We start from the raw sequence: 22,365 nt of genomic DNA, 5'->3' as shown, positions 1-22,365 counted from the left end.
TCCCGGCTATCAGCACAAGGCTGAGCACTTGCTAGTACAGCGACCAGCTGCGATTCGCTAACCATAACGGTGTAGCTTCCACGCAAGCCATTCAGACTTTCCAATCAACGATATGTTTATCGGCTGCCGAGAAACTTAATGTTTGATATTATTAAGTCTTTCATTCAATGCGCTGTCAAATAAATATCTATTTTGTTTTCTTCTCCATTCCGACAACATTGTTTTTGTCAGTTCTGTTCATGTTCAGAATTTGTGCTGAAAATGCTCTCTGAACGCACCAAATTCAATGTTAACTTTAAAAATTTTCTGGGGGAGGCCCCCCAGACCCCCCGCAGTTGCTTTGCCGTCACTGAACACCCTGTCGAAGTGGTCACGGTACGCCACTGGTCGTTAATGCAGGCAATATCTGCGACCAAGACTATTAACACACCTTTTCTTTTATCGGTTTTCGATTTAATTCTCACACATTGCGAACAAGACAATGCGTTCTGTTGAATCATAATTGATCTCACAGCGGGAAGACCTCGTTGAAAATGGCTCGTCTAATTTAGCTGGTTTACGCAATACTGCAGTGAATAGTTACATGACTATTCCAGCAGCGTAAGTTACTCTACGCTCTACTTTGAAATTTCCATACGGTATGATTTCCAAGCTGTATTCACGTAATTGTTTGGTGTGTCGTATCTTCAACTCGATAAAGTTTGCTAAATTCGATTTCATGTTTGAAGTCACAGAAAATCTAACGGACGTTTCGATAACTCGTGAAATGAGAATATTCAACCTCGCATTCGCTTTTACGCTACCACGCGTTTTGACTTTGAAGATGCTCCTTACGCGCGGAAGATAAGCAGTGTGTGACTGTGAGCTTGTGGCTGCCGTGCACATCTCAGTAGTGATTCACGTTCCAGAGAAAGCCATGCGATCAGCTGCTGTTTTGCGGGCAAGAGCAACGTAGGCTGTTTTTTTATTTCGGCATTCTCTAAGTCCGTTTAAATGATCTAAATCTTTTGCGAAGTATTTTATCTTTGAAACACCACTTGTAATAGCCATTTTGTTGCCCCTCAACCATAAATTTACGGGGGGCGCCGCCCCCGGCTCCCCCGGGAGTCGGCGCGTATGCTCTGAGGTACAAGTTGGAGGTCGTAAATACGCAGTGATACAAACCAGTGTTGGAACTGCAATGTGTCAGCAAATTACGATGACGGTGAATGAAAGACGTTAGTAACGTGATTTTTATGGTAAAAATTCCTGCAAACCGACAAATTTCCCGGGAATTTTATTACCCGGATTACCTACTTTTCCAGGCATGCTGGTCATTAACCACCTGACCAGAAAAGGAAGGATTAACAATAACATGATGATCCACCAGTTATCATACCATATTAATTCAGGTGCACTGCACAAGTTATTTTCACACGAATGTTGTTTGGCAATTCAAATATGTTACAATTCTATAAAAAGGACTGCATCTTTGGCATTTTTTTTTAATTTGCATCATGACCTGAATGGAAAATAGAACATAGATCCTTGGCACGATTCCATTATAAGGGGGTTATGTCCATAATTTATGGTAGCATTAGACATAAACCTATTTATACTATCAAGCTAGAAAAGGGTTATGTCCACAGAATTGCAAATAGCCCAGTTTTGCTTTCAAAGTATGCAAGATATTTTGGAGTATGTCCATAGCTTCACCTTGAATTTGATTACATACAAGGCTGAAACCTGGAGTGCTGGAAAGAGCTATGTTCAAAAACCGAGAAACTGCAATAAAACAAAAAACCTAAAAGTGGACATAAACTGGTTTGGTTTTACCTCAACGATATGGAAGGGTTGCCACTTTAAAAAGTTACATTTTATGATGAATTTATGACAAAATGAAGTTAAAGTTTATGCCTATTTTTTATGATTTTATCCCGAATTTTATGGAAATTTTATGCTAACCGCCGACATTCATGCAAAGTAAAATTGCATTAAATGCTCTTGGTTAGGGTATTAAATGATTAGCACAGGTACTGATAGCTCATTGTAGCTTACTTAAAATTGAATGCAGCCTTCTTGTATTAAATTAATGCAAATAAGGCAAAACATGTAATCAAGTTACAGAAGTACTGGGTGGGCACTGGCAACTTGCTATAATGAACCGAAATGGCCCGTTTCGGCTAGTTCCCTATTCGGCTACGGTCCGATTCGGCTAGTCCGATTCGCCTAGTTCCCTATTAGGCTACAGCTTTGAATTGTATTTTGTATTTTATTCCACAATATCGTTTCTTTTGCATTCCGACAATAAAAAATAAATTGAAATGAAATTTAGCGCAAAATGTTTGAACTATTAAATTGAATAGTTGCTCACATAAAATCGACATGTAGGCTATCCTAAGTCACCGTCTGTATGCAAACTTAGAATATATTAGAATCCTCAACTATTACAAAATTCCAAATCCAGCGACGCCTTCTGTTTATTTAGAGAATGTTGTATTTTATTCCACAATATCATTTCTTTTATAGTTGAAATTATCAAAGCTTTAGATGAGTGGGGTTTAGACCTAACCACTGAGATCTTAAATCATATTGATGACACAGGAAACATCCCTAGTGATATGGTATGTTCCATATTCATAATTTTACTAAAGAAAACCGAAGCAACAGAATGCTCACTCCACAGAATTAGTAGGCCGTTGCGTTTTGAGGTCAATTTTTTAAAAATACAAGTAATAGGTTTGGCTAGGTGGGAAATCACATAAAACCACCCAAAAAAAAATTTTGAGCAAAAAATATCAATGTTTAGGGGTCCCTCTGCCTCCCTGAAATTGTCCGAGCCCCATTTTTCCTTAAAATTGCATAACTTCTAAACCGCTTGAGGTAGAAACTTCGTTTTTGGCTCTAAAGGCTCAGAAGTCACATGTTCCTATCTGCTCTAAGAGGAATGTGTTCTTTAAAGTGTCGAGAAAAACAGTTATGAGCCAAAAAATGATTTTCAGGGCATTTGAGACTTTGAAAAACCATAGTAACTGTCTGATCATGCATATCTTAAAAACAAATGTTTAGTTGCAGAGTAACTTGTGTTGAAAGGTGTTGTGTATACTATAACAAAGTAACTGTAGGAAAATATCAAAATACATGTGAATATTCTAAATTATCCCAAATTGGGGTCATTCTACCGGAAAACATCTTTAGCTCAGGAATGCATTTAAGTTAAAATACAAAAAAATTCAGGTGTATGTTTATGAAATGCATGTGTCAGCTCAGTAACAAAATGAAAAGAACAATGTTAACTAGCAACATACAGTAGCCTAATCCAATTTAGTTCCTAAACTGAAAGAGGAACCTGCTAAAGAATATTGAATGAACACAAACAAGCACTGAAGGAATCGTAATGAACACTGTAAACAGCTAAAACTGCTAGCGAACAGTGAACACTGAATGCAACAAATTCATATCAGTCATCACAACTGTGATACCTTCAAGAAAACATAAAGATACACTGTATCCAGAAATCAAGCAAGCCACATCGCGCAAAGTCATGAAGAGAAATAGGCAGTTACCAGACTTAGCAGGAATATACGATTATAACGGTTGGGTATATTTCACACGAGCATAGCTAGGCGCAAGCTCGATAGATACACTATCCTGTGAATCAGACAAATGGCTTACAATGAATTCAAGTCTACAGTCATGGATGTGACATAAGATCTTATGGAGTCGACAATTTGCTTCATCATGCTGCTTGGCATTGCATCGTCACTGTCTTTGTCGTTGCGTGCCATTCCAACAATGCACCAATTTTGATTGCAGATGTTTGAAAAATATGTGTTACATCTGTAGACACCAAGAAGCTTGCATGAAGCAATCGGCCATTGGCTGCATTCTTTGATGCAACAAACCAGTGCTCCCCGTGCTTAACACATGGTGAGAAAAGAGACTGGCTATCATTCAAAAACAATCAAATGCCTAATGAATGGTTAATCGGGAATGTAACGCAATGCCTTCAGAACAGAAAAGTTAAAGACAGTGACGATGCAATGCCAAGCAGCATGATGAAGTAAATTGACGACTCCATAAGATCTTATGTCACGTTCATGACTGTAGACCTGAATTCATTGCAAGCCATTTGTCTGATTCACAGGATAGTGTATCTATCGAGCTTGCGCCTCGCTATGCTCGTGTGAAATATACCCAACCGTTATAATCGTACATTCCTGCTGAGTCTGGTACTTCCTATATCTCTTCATGACTTTGCGCGATGTGGCTTACTTGATTTCTAGATACAGTGTATCTTTATGTGAAGGTATCACAGTTGTGATGTGAATTTGTTGCATTCAGTGTTGCTGGCAGTTTTAGCTGTTTACAGTGTTCATCACGATTCCTTCAGTGTTTGTTTGTGTTCATTCAATATTCTTTAGCAGGTTCCTCTCTCAGTTTAGGAACTAAATTGGATTAGGCTATTGTATGTTGCTAGTTAACATTGTTCTTTTCATTTTGTTACTAAGCTGACACATGCATTTCATAAACATACACCTGAATTTTTTTGTATTTTAACTTAAATGCATTCCTGAGCTAAAGATGTTTTCCGGTAGAATGACACCAATTTGGGATAATTTAGAATATTCACATTTATTTTGATATTTTCCTACAGTTACTTTGTTATAGTATACACAACACCTTTCAACACAAGTTACTCTGCAACTAAACATTTGTTTTTTAAATATGCATGATTAGGCAGTTAATATGGTTTTTCAAAGTCTCGAATGCCCTGAAAATCATTTTTTTGGCTTATAACTGTTTTTCTCAACACTTTAAAGAACACATTCCTCTCAGAGCAGATAGGAACATGTGACTTCTGAGTCTTTAGAGCCAAAAACGAAGTTTCTACCTCAAGCGATTTAGAAGTTATGCAATTTTAGGGATAAATGGGGCTCGGACATTTTCGGGGAGGCAGAGGGATCCCTAAACATTAATATTTTTTGCTCAAAAATTTTTTAGGGTGGTTTTATGTGATTTCCCACCTAGCCAAACCTATTACTTGTATTTTTAAAAAATTGACCTCAAAATGCAACGGCCTAACAATTAGCCTTGTGAATCATCTAACAAAGATCTTACTCCGAATCATGATGATGAGTTTGAAACCAAAACTAAAATCGGAAATTTCAACAGCACAGTTTGGATTTGTTCCAGACAAAGGGACCACAAAAGGAATTTTTACATTAAAAATGATAACAGAAACATGTATGTCCGATTCTTCTGTTAATTTAGAGAATTTTGTATTTTATTACACAATATTGTTTCTTCTGCATTCTTGCATTTTATCCAGTGTTTACCTTTGAGTGCCTTCCCAGACAACTAAATCTGTCATTTTTACATTACTTCAATGTCTGCAGACTTTGAATCAATGTAAAAATGACAAATTTTTTTGTCTGGGTTCGTTTAAAGTAAGTGTTTACATTAAAACAACATTTTTCATGATTAACAATAGAGGTTAAAGGCATACTAAAGGAAAATTTCAAACCGGAATTAAGCATTAAAATGAGTAAACTGAACATTCAAGAATACATTTCAAAAACAATTACCCAAAAAAATTTGTTTTCAATGGCGCTGGCAAGGCCCAAAGTCCAGTGTTTCATTTATTTTCATTTTTTTCAAAATGACCAAAACGTGCAAACACAGCTCAAGAATACGTCATAAAGTCCAGCAATAACAAAAGCCACGTTACCAATCTGATGTTTTGAGCAAACTGTCTGCTGTTTTGATGTTAAAATGTGCTGTTTTGATGTAAATACATACATAGCCTACAGTCAAATCGCCCGCAGTAACAATTATTGCGTGATCGGTTGATTGCTAGACTTTATGACGTAGACTTTATGACGTTCTTTACAGTCGCACGCTTCGTTGCTCAGGCCAATCTCGTTTTGAAAGCTCTGACAAAAGCACGCGCACAATGGTGGTCAGACCGCAATGGGGCAAAATTTTATTGAAAATCGTTTTATGGTAGCATGTTAAACACAAAGAACGTGGAAAATCGCCAAGTCAGGTTTTTCCTTTAATACCCCTTTAATGAGATGAAGTCTCATCGAAAACGTGTCAACGAAAAAAAAACAAAAACAGAGAGAGACTGTTCACCAGGCATTTGATAATAAAATTAATTTGCGTTCTTCTGGTGACTATTTACTAGGTTACCTCGTGATGTTAAAGATGATAACTAGCTTTTTTTCCGACGTTTCGTCAGTCAGCACGACTGACTTTATCAAGGTGGCTAAAACAGGTTAATACAACCTGTTCAGCAACGATGGCACAACACAAAAACATACTGATAAAATGAGTAAAGTAAAGCAGCAAGAATCAGAATTAAAACACGCAACAAGATACCTAGAGGTTAAACTAAATGCAGTAAATGCCTAAAACCAGTAGGCTACTTCCCGCAGCGTAAATTTATCTATCTATTGGGCCACTGTCAAGAAACGTTGAAAAGACATCAGACAAGACAGAAAGCAATGGGATTAGCAATAACAATGGTAGAGAAGACGCACTGAGAATGGAAAAGGTGAAGCTAAAGTTAAAGTAATTTGTTGTACACAGAGGGGAAATTCTGACCATCTTTTTGGTTAAGAGCATGTTGTGCCTTCTGGTTTATGTACCATTTTTCTGTGAACAATCTTTTTGTATAATCCTTTTCAGTTTTAAGAATGGTGGCGTTGGTCCAAGTAATTTTATGGTCTGAGTTTATAGAGTGTTTGCAAAGAGCGGAATGCTCTGGACGTTGAAATTTAATAGCTCTTTGGTGCTCGTTGATTCTAGATTTAAGATCACGTTTTGTCTGTCCAATGTAGATTAAATCACAGTCATGACACGGAACTTGGTAGATCAATCCAGAAACTTCACCTTCTTTCATGGGGTCTTTAGCCGAGGGAAGGTATTTACCTATTGTCAGATAGGGTTTCATCGCAACCTTGATTCCTATGCCATAGAGGATACGCTGAATTTTGTCGGTTACCCCCCTTATGTAAGGAAGACAAGTAAAAGATTTATAAGGAGGAAGCGAAGGTTTCGGTTTGGGTCGCTGTATGCAAGCAAGTTTTCGTGGAAATCCGTTGAGCATTAAAGTGTTGTGAATGTTTTTCTTGTGGTGTGAACGTTCAGAATCATCCGTTATGTGTGTGTCCAGTCTGTTGTACAATGTTTTGGCCACTGTGAGTTTTTGATGCTTGGGGTGATGTGAGTTGAACTGCAGGTATCTGTCTGTATGTGTTGGTTTTTTGTGTATGGTAGTGGTTAGTTTCTTGTTGTTGCTATGGCGAACCACTTTAACATCCAAAAATGAAATTGTGCCAGTGACTTCATGTTCTATGGTAAATTGAATGGATGATGAAATGCTGTTAAGGTGCTTGTGAAAATCATTAACTGCAGTTTTTTTGGTGATGCAAAACGTGTCGTCAACATATCTAACCCATAATTGTGGAGGAGTGTGAAAAGTGCTGATGGCTTTGCGTTCAACGAATTCCATGAAGATGTTAGCAACAACTGGAGAGATGCAGGAGCCCATCGGCGTACCATAAATTTGGCGATACAACACATCTTTATAACAAAAAACAGTAGATTGAAAACACACTTTTAAAGCTTGAATCACATCATCTGCACATAATTTTGTACGATTTACAAGCGAATCGTCTGCCAATAACAGGTTGGATATTAGGTCCAAGGCTTCTGTCAGAGGGACAGAAGTAAAGAGGCTTACAACATCAAACGAAACGAGACAGTCTTCCTGGCTAACGTCAATATCTTTAATTATTTTGACAAACTCCGTGGAATTTTTTATGCAATATTGATGATCGAAGAGTGGAGATAAAATATCAATTAAAAATTTTGATAATTCATAGGTAGGTGAGCCAATAAAGGAGACAATAGGGCGAAGAGGAATGTTAGGTTTGTGAATCTTAGGTAAACCATAAATTCTGGGAGTCACGCCTTTATCACATTTAAGACTGCGATAGGTAAGCATGGTGATTTTTCGTTCAGTGGCTAATCGCCAAACTAATTTCGTAACTGACTTGGCTATGTTCACAACAGGATTAGGTTTCACAGGTAAAATTTTGTAAGTGTTACAGTCATTTAATAGAGTCATTAATTTAAAGTCATAATTCTTACTGTCCATGACGACTGTTGTATTTCCCTTGTCTGCTTTCACAATCTTGATTGATTCATCGGATCGCAGGGCTTTCAACGCTTGCTGGTGTTGTGGAGTCAAGTTGGGTGGGGGAGGTTTAGCTGTTTTTAAAATTTGAGTGATCTTGGATCTGACCATATCAGTAGCTGATGGGTCACTGATGCCTTTTAAACCTTTTTCCGTTGCTGCCACAATGTCCAGTTTTGGGATGGATTTTGGAGACATAGCAAAATTTAGACCGTTTTGCAAAACTTGTGTTTCACTTACAGAGAGTGATTTTTGGCTAAGATTTTTAACCCACCTTTCTTTTAAATGTTCCGATTTTTTAGATGAGATTTTGCCTTTTCTAATTTTTTCCAGTTTTTGTTCGTGGGAACGTGTAGTGGTTTCTTCCGATGAGAAATTTACTTTAGTGGTGTAATGTAGAAGATCTTGGTAGTGGTCGAGATCCAAATTCTCTTTCAGTTCAAGATTCAATTGTTCCAGATTAGACGATATCTTCTTGATATTAAAGTGGCATTCAGTAATCCGTAGTTTTAAAAACTCAAAACCATGTTTTTCTGCAAGACGGAATCCTCGTGGACTGCGAATGGGTGGTGGAAACTGCAATGTTTTTGGCAGAATTCTTTCTCTCAAACAAGTATGGTTAAATTTCAAATGACGATACAATTTAGTAATTTTCAAATTCTTCCTGACATACTTTCTACACTTCCTCAATAGCTTCTTGCCATATTTTCTTCTAATTGTAGTAAAAACAGAGAGAGACTGTTCACCAGGCATTTGATAATAAAATTAATTTGCGTTCTTCTGGTGACTATTTACTAGGTTACCTCGTGATGTTAAAGATGATAACTAGCTTTTTTTCCGACGTTTCGTCAGTCAGCACGACTGACTTTATCAAGGTGGCTAAAACAGGTTAATACAACCTGTTCAGCAACGATGGCACAACACAAAAACATACTGATAAAATGAGTAAAGTAAAGCAGCAAGAATCAGAATTAAAACACGCAACAAGATACCTAGAGGTTAAACTAAATGCAGTAAATGCCTAAAACCAGTAGGCTACTTCCCGCAGCGTAAATTTATCTATCTATTGGGCCACTGTCAAGAAACGTTGAAAAGACATCAGACAAGACAGAAAGCAATGGGATTAGCAATAACAATGGTAGAGAAGACGCACTGAGAATGGAAAAGGTGAAGCTAAAGTTAAAGTAATTTGTTGTACACAGAGGGGAAATTCTGACCATCTTTTTGGTTAAGAGCATGTTGTGCCTTCTGGTTTATGTACCATTTTTCTGTGAACAATCTTTTTGTATAATCCTTTTCAGTTTTAAGAATGGTGGCGTTGGTCCAAGTAATTTTATGGTCTGAGTTTATAGAGTGTTTGCAAAGAGCGGAATGCTCTGGACGTTGAAATTTAATAGCTCTTTGATAAATAGTGTTTGACATAAAAGATGAAGTTAAAACCTAAGTGGCAGTTAGAATAAACCTGGGTTTCGGCGTTACTTGTTACTTTAGCAATAGCATGGCAGAGGAATCGATTAGTACGCAACGCCAACTATTGTGTGTTGCAAAATAATGTGTCAACATGATGTCACAATGCAAATTAACATCAAACAGCAAGCGCTAATACTGGGCTACAGAAAGTAATAAAAATGTTGCTTCCAATGCTTCGTGAGACTCAGCGTGAGAACTCTCTTTACCTTCCTTATTCAATGTATACAGCAGCTGTTTGAACTGCATTTACAAAGTTACTCGGGTTCCATCTTTGTATTTTAAGGTAAAAATGAAGTCATATTTTATGATCTAAAATAGGGGTCCACGTCTTTTAGGGGCAGACAGTTAGGCGCCGGTCAAATAGGCGCGCACACTGTGGCGTCTGGATATTTAGGTGCGGAGCACTGTGGTGCCCGTTCATTTAGGTGCTATTCCTAGTAAAGTCTGCAGATTGTATCAGCTTGGCAGGTAGGGCAATGCTTTTCACACAAAATGTTATATTGAACAGAAAAATATGTTGGTTTGTTAATGCGCGTGTGGAGATGAGGTGCGATACAACGCTCTACTAATCTTGATATTAGCACATCTCTACAGGACATTTGCTATGCATCCTGAACACAGGTTGCAGCCAGATGGAACCTTACTTAATCTGTTATCTTTCAAAATTATTTCTACTCGGGATGGATTGGTCGTGTGGCGAGTACGTATGAGACAACGCTCTACTACATGAATACATTTCTGTATGGCATATGAACCCTGGCTACAAGTTGCAAGCATAATGGTGCGACTTTGCTCGTTATTAAACCTAGTCGTGATTTTGACAGAAAACTATGTTATTCTTCAGAGTCTCCACTCAAGCCTACCACCCGCTTGAATATAGGCTACGGTATATTTTTTACCGATGTTCAGTGTAGTTATTATTTGACTCACTAAAAGTGAACACAGTCATGTTCGGAAACTTGAATAATTTATTGATAAAGCTTTCACCGACGCAAACCTGAACTAACAACAAATAAACACCGAACACGCGCATTAAAATACAATATATCTTTCTGTTCAATATAACATTTTGTGTGAAAAGCATTGCCCTACCTACCAAGCTGATACAATCTGCAGACTTTACTAGTAGGGGGGTGTGTTATTTGACGAATTTCACGATGGCAACGTGGTACGGTGCTTAAAATATGTGGAGTAGTATCCAAATCCGGAATACGAAAACAATTATCATATTGGACCACCCTAACCCCCATGTACATGCATCCTGAAAAGGGGGTATCCATAAATTCACCAAAATATGAGTTTTTAAGCCTTTTCACCAAACCGCGTGTATTTTGGCGGTATTTATGGTGCTCCTATAGGGGTTTTCGGGGTCTGTGAGTTCAAATATGGCATTAGAAATTACCTCCAAAAATCCAATATAATGGTAATCCAATATGGCGGCCAAAATGGCGCTTAGAATGGGTACTTTCGTAAAGTGTAACCAAACATAGTCATGTAATATGTCGAATTATAGGTTTTTGGGGGCGTAGAATATGAATTCATGATTATTTCAAATGAAAAATAAGCTGATAACAACATATTTTCAAACTTATGACGTATATGTAATTTAGTATAAAACACAGTATTCAGCTCTTTGTTAGATTCATGTCGTCAAGAACAAAATTTAAATCAGTCATCGTAACAGCCGCTTTGCAACTCAAATTACTCAGGTAAGCTTTCAGATTGGCTCCATAAACAGAAGATGGCAACTTTTTATGGTCTTTCAATAAACGAAAAATGTCACTTTGTTTTGGAACTGAGAGTGCAGTGTCACGGGCGTATCTGATCTCGAGGTATAACCGCTTCTGCTTCTCAATCTCTGTTATATTACTATTTAGAATCTCATCCACATCAGAGTCCTTCGTAAAAGGACCGCCATGTTTTTTCAGTTTGTTTAAACCATTATTTCGTCTTTTATCAGCAAGTGTTACATTAGCTAAATAGCTTTAATAGCTTAAATAGCTTAAATAGCTTAAATATTTCTTTGTCGGCGAGGCCCTGTTGTTGCAAATGCTTCTGTTGCTCATCCCAGACTTTCATTATGACGGGAATCGTAAACTTTGCAATGTTGCCATATTCTCGGAATGAACCAGAAGATTTGGATTCTATCAAGTCCTGTGATTTGGCCATTACTTGAACAGTCGACGCACACTTTAAGTTCTTGGCGCCTCGTTGTTTGAGTTCATAATTTATGAATCCTACCGCCCGTTCTGAATCCAGATTGTATATAGGGGCACTTTCTAGTTTTTCCAAATCCATTCTTGACAGAGCAATCTCCGATACCTCATCTGAAAGTCCAAATCCAAATATGTCCCCTTTCTGGCGTTGGAAACCATCAGCTAGTTTTGGTAATAACATAGAAAAGAACCTTAATCACTTCAGGACGAGTGTCTTCAATTGCTTTACGAAGTGACATACGGATATCTTGGCTGTATGTTGTCTGGTTGAAGCGTTCCAGGGAAATGAAATTGAATGCAGGTTGTTCGAGTTTGAACAAAGCCTGAGCATCGGTTTCACGAAGGTTTTTATTCAGTGTTTGCAAAGCTTCTGTTAGCTTTGAATACTTACCGGTAGTAGTTTTTGCCGTAGTGAGGGATAGAAAAGGTTCTACCAGAAGCAATCCAATCAATGCTCCTACAAGCTAACAGAAACATTACTCTCATGAAATCTAGTTCTAGAAAACATCTTACAATACAAGCAAGCTGGTTTGTTACTTGCTCAAATTTTTGTAGAAATCTATTCACGTCTTGAAGATGGTGAACAACTACAGCGCAAGTGAGTGTCAACTGATTAAATCTTTCATCTTTTAAACATACGGAAAGATTCTTTTTCGGCGCTATGAAGATATCAAAATCCACTGATCTGTTCCAAGGCTTATGATTGAAGTCGTGGTTTACGAGCCTTGTTATGCAATCGAGTGCTTGCTCGGTCACACTTGAATGTGTATTACTTGCTTCAACGAGGAATTTTGAATAGATTTTGTCCTTTCCAAGAGGGTTCTCTATCTCTGCCCATAAGCTCATAATTATTCTATTGAACATCTATGTTGGATGCACATTACAGAAGAGGTGATCAGGGATGTGCCCAGTCTCAAGTCTTTCAGCTACGGTGCAAGTTTCTCTACCTCTAGATTGTGCGAAGTCTGATCAGTAAGAATGAAGTCAAGTTTTTCAAACAGAAGTTTGGTGCTGACTCCACTAGCAGCTGATAACACATTTAACACGGCAATCTTCACTTCTGCTAGGTTTTCACAAGTCTCGGATGCAATTGGCAATGTTGGTAGTGGTCGAAACATGCCATTTACCGTTACACCCTGAACTGAGAAGGAGCTCCTTGCTTTTTTGATCCGTCATCTGCGTACGTAACTGCAGATTTTTCATCGCTGTCCATCATCTGTTTTACGATTTCATCTAACGCCAAAGCTTCTAAACTTTGCCCCACCTGTTTCACGTTGCGCTTATCAGGCAACGTATCTCTGTCTATTTCATCGGGAGACTCATTATGAAGTTTCCATTTTCGACCAAAAACCATATTGCCGATGGTCACAACGGCCGCTGCCGCCTGTGTTTCTGACATGTGGTTGACGCTTTTTAATTTGTCCATTGCCTCGTAAATCTCCGGACGCACTTTTAGTTCACCTATACGAATGTGACGATACTGCGCTGGCATGTCATCATGTTCATCAGATATACTGAGACCAAAATTGAGCTTTCGTTTCTTTCTGTGTCCTCTTGAAACTTCCTCGGAATCACTTACTTCATACTCGCTTCGGTTTTCTTCAGCTGATTGTTCGGAGGAGCCACTTATCTCTGCTTTCTCTTCCAAGTATGATTTTTCTAAGACAGCCGTCTGGCGCGATCTGTCGATACTCTGCATATCCTGAGGATATTGCAAAACACAATGCAAAATAACAAGCATAATTTATCAGTATGAACATATATAAATACTCAGGTATATTTATTGCGCATGCCAGGAAAGAATAAGCCTACTTTTGGAATCAAATTCGTATTCTACGCCCTCGAAAACGTATAATTCGACATATCACACAACTATGTTTGGTCAAAATTTACAAAAGTACCCATTCCAAGCCCCATTTCGGCCGCCATATTGAAATACCGCCATATTGAAAATTCTTAGGATTTTCTAATGTCATATTTGAACACACAGACCCCGAAAAGCCACATGAGTAAGATAGATACCACCAAAACGCAAGTATAGTGGGTGAAAAGGCCAACAATCTTATATTTTTCTAAAAATAGGGGTACTTTATATTCAGGGGGCATGTACATGGGGGTTAGGGGGATCGTATGTCGAATTTTTATAAATATTCTAGATTTTGATACTGCTCCACAAATTTTTAGCAGCGTACGGTATGAATCGACAATTAACACACCCCCCTATTACTAGGAATAACACCTAAAAGAATGAGCGCCACAGTGCTCTGCACCTAAACCCAGACGCCACAGTGTGCGGCTGTGCGCGCCTATTTGACCGGCGCCTAACTGACTTGCTCCCTAAAATAGAGACTAATCGGATTAGCTGAATCGGACTAACCGAATTGGACTGTAGCCGAATAGGGAACTACCCGAATAGTAGCAGACCCATAATGTACAGTGGATACAAGTTTTGATTGCACCAAACTGCCTACAGTGCACAAAAAGTTTCAATTATTTTCTCACATCATTTGACATTGATGGGTTAAAGTATACAGAAGTTAAGCATCCAAATCAAACCCTATCTCCAGCGCAAAGTGACAATTGACCTTGTTCAGGGATAAGAAATAAAGCCGTATCTCAGTAAGCTGCGCCCTTTTAGGGTAAACTTTTAATTTCAAATTGGGGGATATCTAAATATCTGTGTATGCCTGAAAAATGAAGGCATGCAAAAAAAAATTTTTTTGTCAATGTTTAGACCCTGCTGTCGGCTCCGGAACATTTGCAGGTTATCAGTTGGCTTCGTCGTCGTCGTGCACGCCTTTGGGGCCGATGGTCTACTCTATCCTTTTACCACCTCAGACTCAAGATGTTCCCGGACTACACTGGAAGGCTACTAGAGAGCAGCCAGTCTTTAGTTTCATCATCCATGACACGCAGACCTTCCACTCCGTTAGGTGGCTTGAAGATGATACAGTCATTGATGATGTGGTCTGTGGTCTGTTCCTCGGCACCACATTTATCGGAAGAGGCCAATTCCCCAATGGCGCATGGTTGAGCGGAAAAGCCCGACGCCTGTACGAAGACGGTTGAGGCGCACCCATGCTTGTCTTTGCAGTGTCAGGCCGATGGGGCATGTGTCGGCTTCAGGGATGAACGAATGGAGTCTGGTGGTACTTTGTACTTGATTTCCCTTTAGAATTCCATTTATAATCCGCCCAAGTAGCCGCAGAGATGAAGTTCATCTGCTTCGTTGATCAGAGTTGAGCGGCTGGCACGAATGGGTGTCTTGATTTTAGTTGACGGGGGTGCTGGTTTGGGGGAGCAGAGATCTTGTGCTGGAGAAGATGGTTAGGCTCTAGTGCCCGTTGGCCAAGAAACAGAGTGGCTTCTTCACGACGAACCTCAGCAGGTTGGATGCCAGCGAGAATGGCAAAATTGTCCAATGGTGTGGGACGCATGCATCCGGGAACTGTGCGCAGGGCGCTGTTTATGGCAGTGTCGATGTTATGGCAGTTATCACTGCAGCACCAAACAGGTGCACAGTGCTCTGCTGAAGAGTAGACAAGGGCTAAGGCTGCTATACGCAAAGTGTCAGCTCTAGCCCCCCAGCTAGAGCCTGCCAGGCCATGTCATTTTTTGCGCAGTGACACCAAATGGTGGCGGTAAGTGTACGATCTGTCTAATATCACCCCAAGGTATTTTGGTTCGGGGCAGAAAGACAGAGGTTTTCTATTGTTCTGAACATGTAGCTCACGATCAGCTTCTCGATTGTGTAGGTGGAAAGCTTCCGCCAAAGTTTTGGTTTCGCTGAGTTTCAGTTGCCAGTTTTGGAGATAAACTGAGAGAGTTTTCATGCCCTGGCTCAAGCTGTCTTCCAGGCCATATAACCGTGGGCTTAACTACTGTACTACAATCGAAAGTATAAATTTTCTTGTAGCCTACCAAATTGTACAAAACTCAGCACATCAAAGACTATAATATGATTGTATTTATTTTTGCCATACAAGTTATATTTATGGTAAGTTTAAACCGTTTTATGACCCACTGTTTGCGAACCCCTGGTGTAAATAATAATTGTAGTGAACAAGAAAACTCACATGCAACAAGCAGTTGATAACTTGTGCTATTTACTTCGAGGTTTGTGCTTATTTACAGCAGACATAGTGACCTTAATTACTGACATACTTCCTGCATAATGCAATTTCCATTGATGTGATTGGCTGAGTGATAGGGCAGTGACATCATTTCAGTCCTCCCACATTTTAGTTGGAACTATTTCTTCACTTTGCGTTTTGTTAGTTGGGAGTATTGTTGGGGACTTCACTTCTGACTTATTAAATGAAAAATCTTCCTTAGCCGACTTAACAGGAGAAGATTCGTGGTAATTCTTTCAGCTGCTCAACATAGAAACAGACTTTTTGAAAAAAGATGTTACGGATTGGCCAAAAGATGAGCAGTACGTCACTGGAAGAAAGAAATTGAAAATTATAACAGACTTTGTAAACGACTGCTCCGAACAAGGAGTCAAATTGCCTTCTGATTTTCAAACATCCAAGTACAAAAAAACTTTGAGAATACACTTCAAGTGGTGGAGAAAAGTAAATTCAGCATGCCAAACTTGAGGAAAAGGCCACATACATAAGATCCAACAGATTCTTCAATGCCTGTAGTGTGCTGACAAATTTCATGTTGATTTGTGTTCAGAAAATCAATGCCATGTATCATATTCGCTTTGTTTTTGGTAAGACCCAGTTAACAGTTTGGCCACACACTTATGCTTTGAATTTAAATGACATGGGCCTAAATACATAGTATTGCACATTAAAACAAAACAAACCGTGGCTAAGTTCTATTGAAAAATTTGATGATTTTGAAACTGTGGTTATTGTACATACAAACCGGAAGCTCGGTTACAAAATAAAAAATGCAATATCATAATAAAATATGCATTTTCTGTGCAGATTTGAATTGAATGATGTAGTTACAATAAATTTGATACCAAACAACATATGTCTATCTATAGCTTTGGTAGAGAGGTACTTTTTAAAAACCATAGACAGACAATCGATAACAACTTAATAACATTGAATTGCATAATTCAAAATTAATACAGAAATGAAATAAAGACATAATTTCAAGACACAATGCAATCAAAGACCACATTTATGACTGCAGCATTTGTTCCAACATCAAATTTACATTAGATTCATTCAAGATAATTCGCAACTGTCAATCAGAGTTTGAAACTAAAATTCATGAGGCACTCCAAATTAAGCAGCACAACCCCAGGCTCAACAAACAATTATTCGCTGGAGGGGCATCTTTTTTGTTGAACTTGTATTAGCTTAAACGTTTATTTTATGTTATGTTGTCCGCTCACTATCTTGTCTCATAACCACACTCCCGCATAATTATGACAAATTGCTACCACCTTTTGTGTTTGTTCGTCAGTTGTTGCTTGTACGCAGGTCAGTGCAGTTTTATTGAATTTCAGTCATTTATTATATTAACATTTCACGAATAATTGTTTTGTTTAGATGATTTAAGATATTTTCCTGAAGAGGGCAGAAAGTTTTGCCGAAAACGTTTGAAATTATGTCTTTATTTCATTTGTGTATTAATTTTGAATTATGCAATTCAATGTTATTAAGTTGTTATCGATTGTCTGTCTATATGTCTATTGTCTATCTTGTTTGGATTTTGAGTTATGGCGATTTTCAAAAAGCTGATTTTGGGGTGTCAGGCGGTGGTGGTAGGGGGGGTCCCCTGACCCCCAAATTTTTTTTTGGTGATATTTGACCTTAAATGGACACCACTTATTAATGGAACAAATTCAATTTCCAAAATAAGGGGGAGATTATGCACCCTAACCTATAGGGATGCACAATACAGAATATCGATTCTTAGAGATTCGAATCTCAAGGTATTCGAATCGCATTTGCAGTTTCTTTTCGGATATCAGGATTCAAAAATAAATCTGTTAAGTTAAATGAACAGTGTGCGACGTTAAACAAATGTAAAGTTGATATTTTACGTCTTGCGCGCCAACTGTTTTCTTCATGGACTGTTTGTTCCAAGCGACTTTTTTCTTCCTTCATAGGGTTTGCGCAGTTATCAGAACTGCAGACACGCAGTGCGTTACCGTGTGACCGTATGATGATGCTTGATGATGCATCGTATGATGCTTGATTTATCATATGTTGTACTCTGTTTGACATGTGATACTAATACAATTCAAAATAAAGTACAAATATTTTTGCTTTTTGTTCGATATTATTTGGAAAAAATTGCCGTGTAATTTCAGAATAGATTCGAAATTCTAGATTCGAAATTAAGTATTCTAGAATATTCTAGAATACCCAGGTATTCTGTATTGTGCATCTCTACCCACCTAACACTTATGCATCAAGAGATGTTGTTTTTTTCTATTAAATTGTGTAGTATAGTTTATAAAGAACTAGCACAGCAATTTTTAGTCTTCTACCACAATTACAATAAAAGTTATGGGGCTCTGAAAATGGCTGAAATTGTTATTCGCTACCCTTGATGGAGATGTTGTTGGTGGTGAATAGGTGCTGTTGGATATGATTTCAGCTTAATTTAGTATCCAAACGACGATACCAGCCGGCACAAGTAAACTAGGCCTACCGTGCCGTACTCGTAAGCGTTACATAACGTTTTGCTTGATCCCCCTCCCCCCGATGTGACGCTAACGTAACGCTTTTTATAAACCCCTCCTCCCCCTCGATAGCGTTACGTAATATTTGAACGGTCGCATATTCAAATCCTCAACTATTAGAAAATTCCAAACCCTAGTTTAACAAGTCAATACAAAAACGCTGGAGATGATACAATCGATGTCAAATAACAAAACAAACAAAAAATAACAGTTCATGCGTCCATTTGGAAATTATGGCTAATACTGTACCACATACGAAGTCCCACATGGACTGAGGTGGAACATTGCTATGCCCATCGAAGCAAACGACAAGTTTCTTGATGCTGTCAGCATCTCTATATTTTTTCAACTTTTGTGGCGGACTATGGCCGGCTATCATGCGTGCTCCATGTTCATTGATTTTTGGATCGCTTTGAACCCGTCAATTTTGAACAGTCTGTTCAAAATACTAACTTACAGGCAAAAGTAAACACTGGATGAGATATAATTGAAATTAGAGATGTACCGATATATCGGTATCGGTGATATCGGCTATTTTTTGAGTATCGGTATAGGCAAAATTTGGCCGATACTGTGGCCGATACTAAACCATGGATACATGGAAGCGACCGACTCCGGTTCGGATTCTGTTGAGCTTGACCCAAGTCGGCCGAGGCAGGTCCATACCAGGGGGGCGCGCCACCGGGTGGGGTATAAAACCATGTAGTTTGGTGTCGGTGGCGCACAACGCTGCATTCCAAGTATCTTCCATGAAGTGTGCTGTGCTGATGGCATGATCGGTGAATGGATGTAGTAATTCAACAGCAGCTAACGGCTGCCGAGAAACATATAGTTGATTGGATGGTCTAAATGGCTAGCGTGGAAGCTACACCGTTATGGTTAGCGAATTGCAACAGCTCGCTGTACTAATGAGTGCTCAGCCTTGTGCTGATAGCCGGGAAGGACACTCCTTTCTTCACAATGAGGTTGTCATCTTAGGCGCAACAAGACCATTTATGGATTAGTTTAGTGAGGATTCGTAGTCCCATTGCTTTCATTTTGAGCCTACCTGGGTAGTCTTGGCCTGGCAAAAGCTTTTCAACCACACGACAAGCGCCCTTAGGTTGCACATTACTTGTCAAATAGTTTTTGTACAACTACACAAATCACTTGGTTTACATTTTACATCTTATTATCAATTATGATAGCCCATTGGTTCTTAACCTTTTTTCTATCACGCCCCCCTTCAATAATTGTCATGTGCTTCGCGCCCCCCTGGATTTTAAATAAGTATCATACAAAAAAATTGCATATTTGTCGGTTTATTGCTAAGCACTCGTGTGACCTAATTAGGGACCTGATAAGGTGATCGAACATTAAATAAAAGTGTAAAAAAGCAATCGAGCATTAAGTAAATAAAACTGTAAAAAAGCAATTTGAACAAAAAAGTAAAAATGAAGCAGCGTCGAGAAAATTTGATAAATCTGAAGTTCAGCGCAAAATTGTTTTGTAAAGTTCTGGTCTAACTAATAAAGCAAGAATTACTGAATACAATGTAAAATAAGATAAAATACAAAAAATGACAAACAGCATATAGGATAGGTCCTAGGACAATAAAGTAATTAAAAAAAATTGAAATTGTTGTAAAGCTCGCGCTCCCCTTGAGAGATGCTTCACGCCCCCCTGGGGGGGCGCGCCCCCCCGGTTAAGAACCACTGTGATAGCCTATTTGGAGAGTTTGCGCAAACACTTTATTATGATGTAATGTTTCTTCCCTTATACCCCACTCCTCAATTACGGTGGCCTTTCATTACTAAAACTTACTATTATGACACAACAATGTGGTTGAGATTGGATTCTTGAATCTTTAATAAATTATGCCAATTGAAAGCTTTTTTTAATAGTTTTATGCAAACAAGGTAAAACTTAGCATTTGATATAATTCCTTGCAAATACCAAAATTGCTTCTTTTTGTAACACCAAAGTATCGGCCAAAATATCGGTATCAGTATCGGTATCGGCCTAAAAAAGTGATATCGGGATCGGTATCGGCCAAAATATTGGTATCGGTACATCTCTAATTGAAATATCATATAAAATCAGCAAAAGGCTTATTTAAGAAATGAATGACATGACGAATGACATAAACATGACGCAAAGAAAGTGGATGAAACAATATCGATTCTATAGCCCAGAGTTTCTCAGAATGTGTTTGTGTATGCTGCAAAACGGCTAAAAGTGTTTGGAAACTACTGCCATTGGGTGATCATTCATTTCTCTAAATAAGCTAATTCCTTTCAATATACCTATCCCGCTGTGATTTTACAATTCTCCAAAAAAGGCTGTCTCCGATTAGGGATTACTCATACCATTTCTCACCGAATCGGATTCTCCCAATAGTAGCAGACCACGCTATATGAACCTATTGATGCAGCAATTCCAAATCAACACCATAAATCACTGTACCTGCAACTTTTGACCTATGATAACAGATGAGTTGTACTGAGCTTCTTCTAATTGAATGCTAGGAATTTTATTTTGCTCTTCTCTATTCATATATTTGATTGAATGTTGATGTCTTTGCAATCCTGACTTTTTCTTCAAAAATGTACAAGGGGTTTTTCTTTCATTTTCAACCAATTGATTTATCACTGAACTTTTTTGTGAAGCAATTGTCAGTTTGTCGATTTTTGTCTGTGCTGACGTTTTTTGTCTATGGCCTGTTGATCGTCCAGCAATTGTGATTAATGTTTTATTTGGATCTTTTATGGGCTCAACATCTTTGATAGCTCCTTTTTGGGTAAACCGTTTTCCATTCATGTCCAAAATTTTTGAAAAGTTTTGTTGAAAATCGGATGAGTCAACAGTACTGGAAAATTGATTAGAATTGCCAGAATATCCCTCGGATGTTTCAGTGCTGCTAGATGAATCAAAGGTTTGACTTGACCCAATTGTTATATCTGCTAATGGATTTCGTTGAGTGTACAATCCAGCTTTTCTTGGAAAGTCAGTAGCATCATCAGTAGAAGAAGATGTCTCTTCTAACTCAGTATTCATTTCAAGAGATAATGATTCAGCAGTTGTATCATCACTAGAATCAGGCACATTAAATCTCACTTTATTTTTTGAAGCTGGTTTAGTGATCTGGCTTTTGTCTGCAACCCTTAGGTTAGATTTTAGAAAATCTTGTGATTTTTCAGGTGTGACTAGAAGTGCAGGGTCAGAAACAATAAAGTTCTTTGAAACATCAGAGTTTAAAGATTCAGGAGCTGGATTTGATTTGTCTCTCTTCAATTTTATCAACGTTCTTTTCTCAGGTGTAACAAACAATACAGGATCAGGGATCAATGCTGTAATTTTTGTTGGGATCAAGTCAAGTTCAGAATGCTTGTTAGCATCATCATCAGCATGTTTGTTACGATCAGGCGATTCCATTATCTTTAAGAAAAAATTATTGGAAAGCTGTTGATGTTTACAATATCGTAATACCAAAATATAAAACAATCTACACATGACAGTATTGCAGGTATAAGCAAAAAAGATTAACTTTAATTCCTTTGGTAAAATTGCGTAAAAACCCAGACAATTTTTTTTTGGAAAATTTGAATGGGGTTTACGTCTAGCAAGGTAAAAGTGGGGTAATTCTTCAAATCTAAGTTTAGCTTCGATTTTATTTTTGTATCCAGGCTTACACCTGGTGGTTGAAGATTTAGATTAAGTGGACGGGAAGGCAAGGAAGCCAATCTTCGTGTCCACCTTCAGACATGCCTTTAAATATCCTGCCAAAAACACAGCTACATGCTTATGAGCGATGTCAAACCGGCGCCTTTTCGAATGCCGTGCCAGCGCTCTCACCA

General features: G+C 38.4%; 1 protein-coding gene across 1 annotated transcript in view; it reads right to left on the bottom strand.

The window, feature by feature from the left end:
- The window catches only part of LOC145765096 (uncharacterized), a 55,750-nt gene extending 33,784 nt beyond the window's left edge, over nucleotides 1-21,966 (bottom strand). The window contains exon 1 of the mRNA XM_082576849.1: nucleotides 20,975-21,966. Coding sequence (XP_082432975.1) covers nucleotides 20,975-21,943 — 969 coding nt within the window. The 5' untranslated portion in view covers nucleotides 21,944-21,966. The remainder of the gene's footprint in view (nucleotides 1-20,974) is intronic.
- Nucleotides 21,967-22,365: the final 399 nt, after the last annotated feature.

The sequence above is a fragment of the Aplidium turbinatum genome, chromosome 2 (assembly GCF_918807975.1).
Source record: "Aplidium turbinatum chromosome 2, kaAplTurb1.1, whole genome shotgun sequence".
NCBI lineage: Eukaryota > Metazoa > Chordata > Ascidiacea > Aplousobranchia > Polyclinidae > Aplidium > Aplidium turbinatum.
The sequence above is the reverse complement of the archived record's forward strand: the minus strand, read 5'-3'. Positions and strand labels throughout refer to the sequence as shown.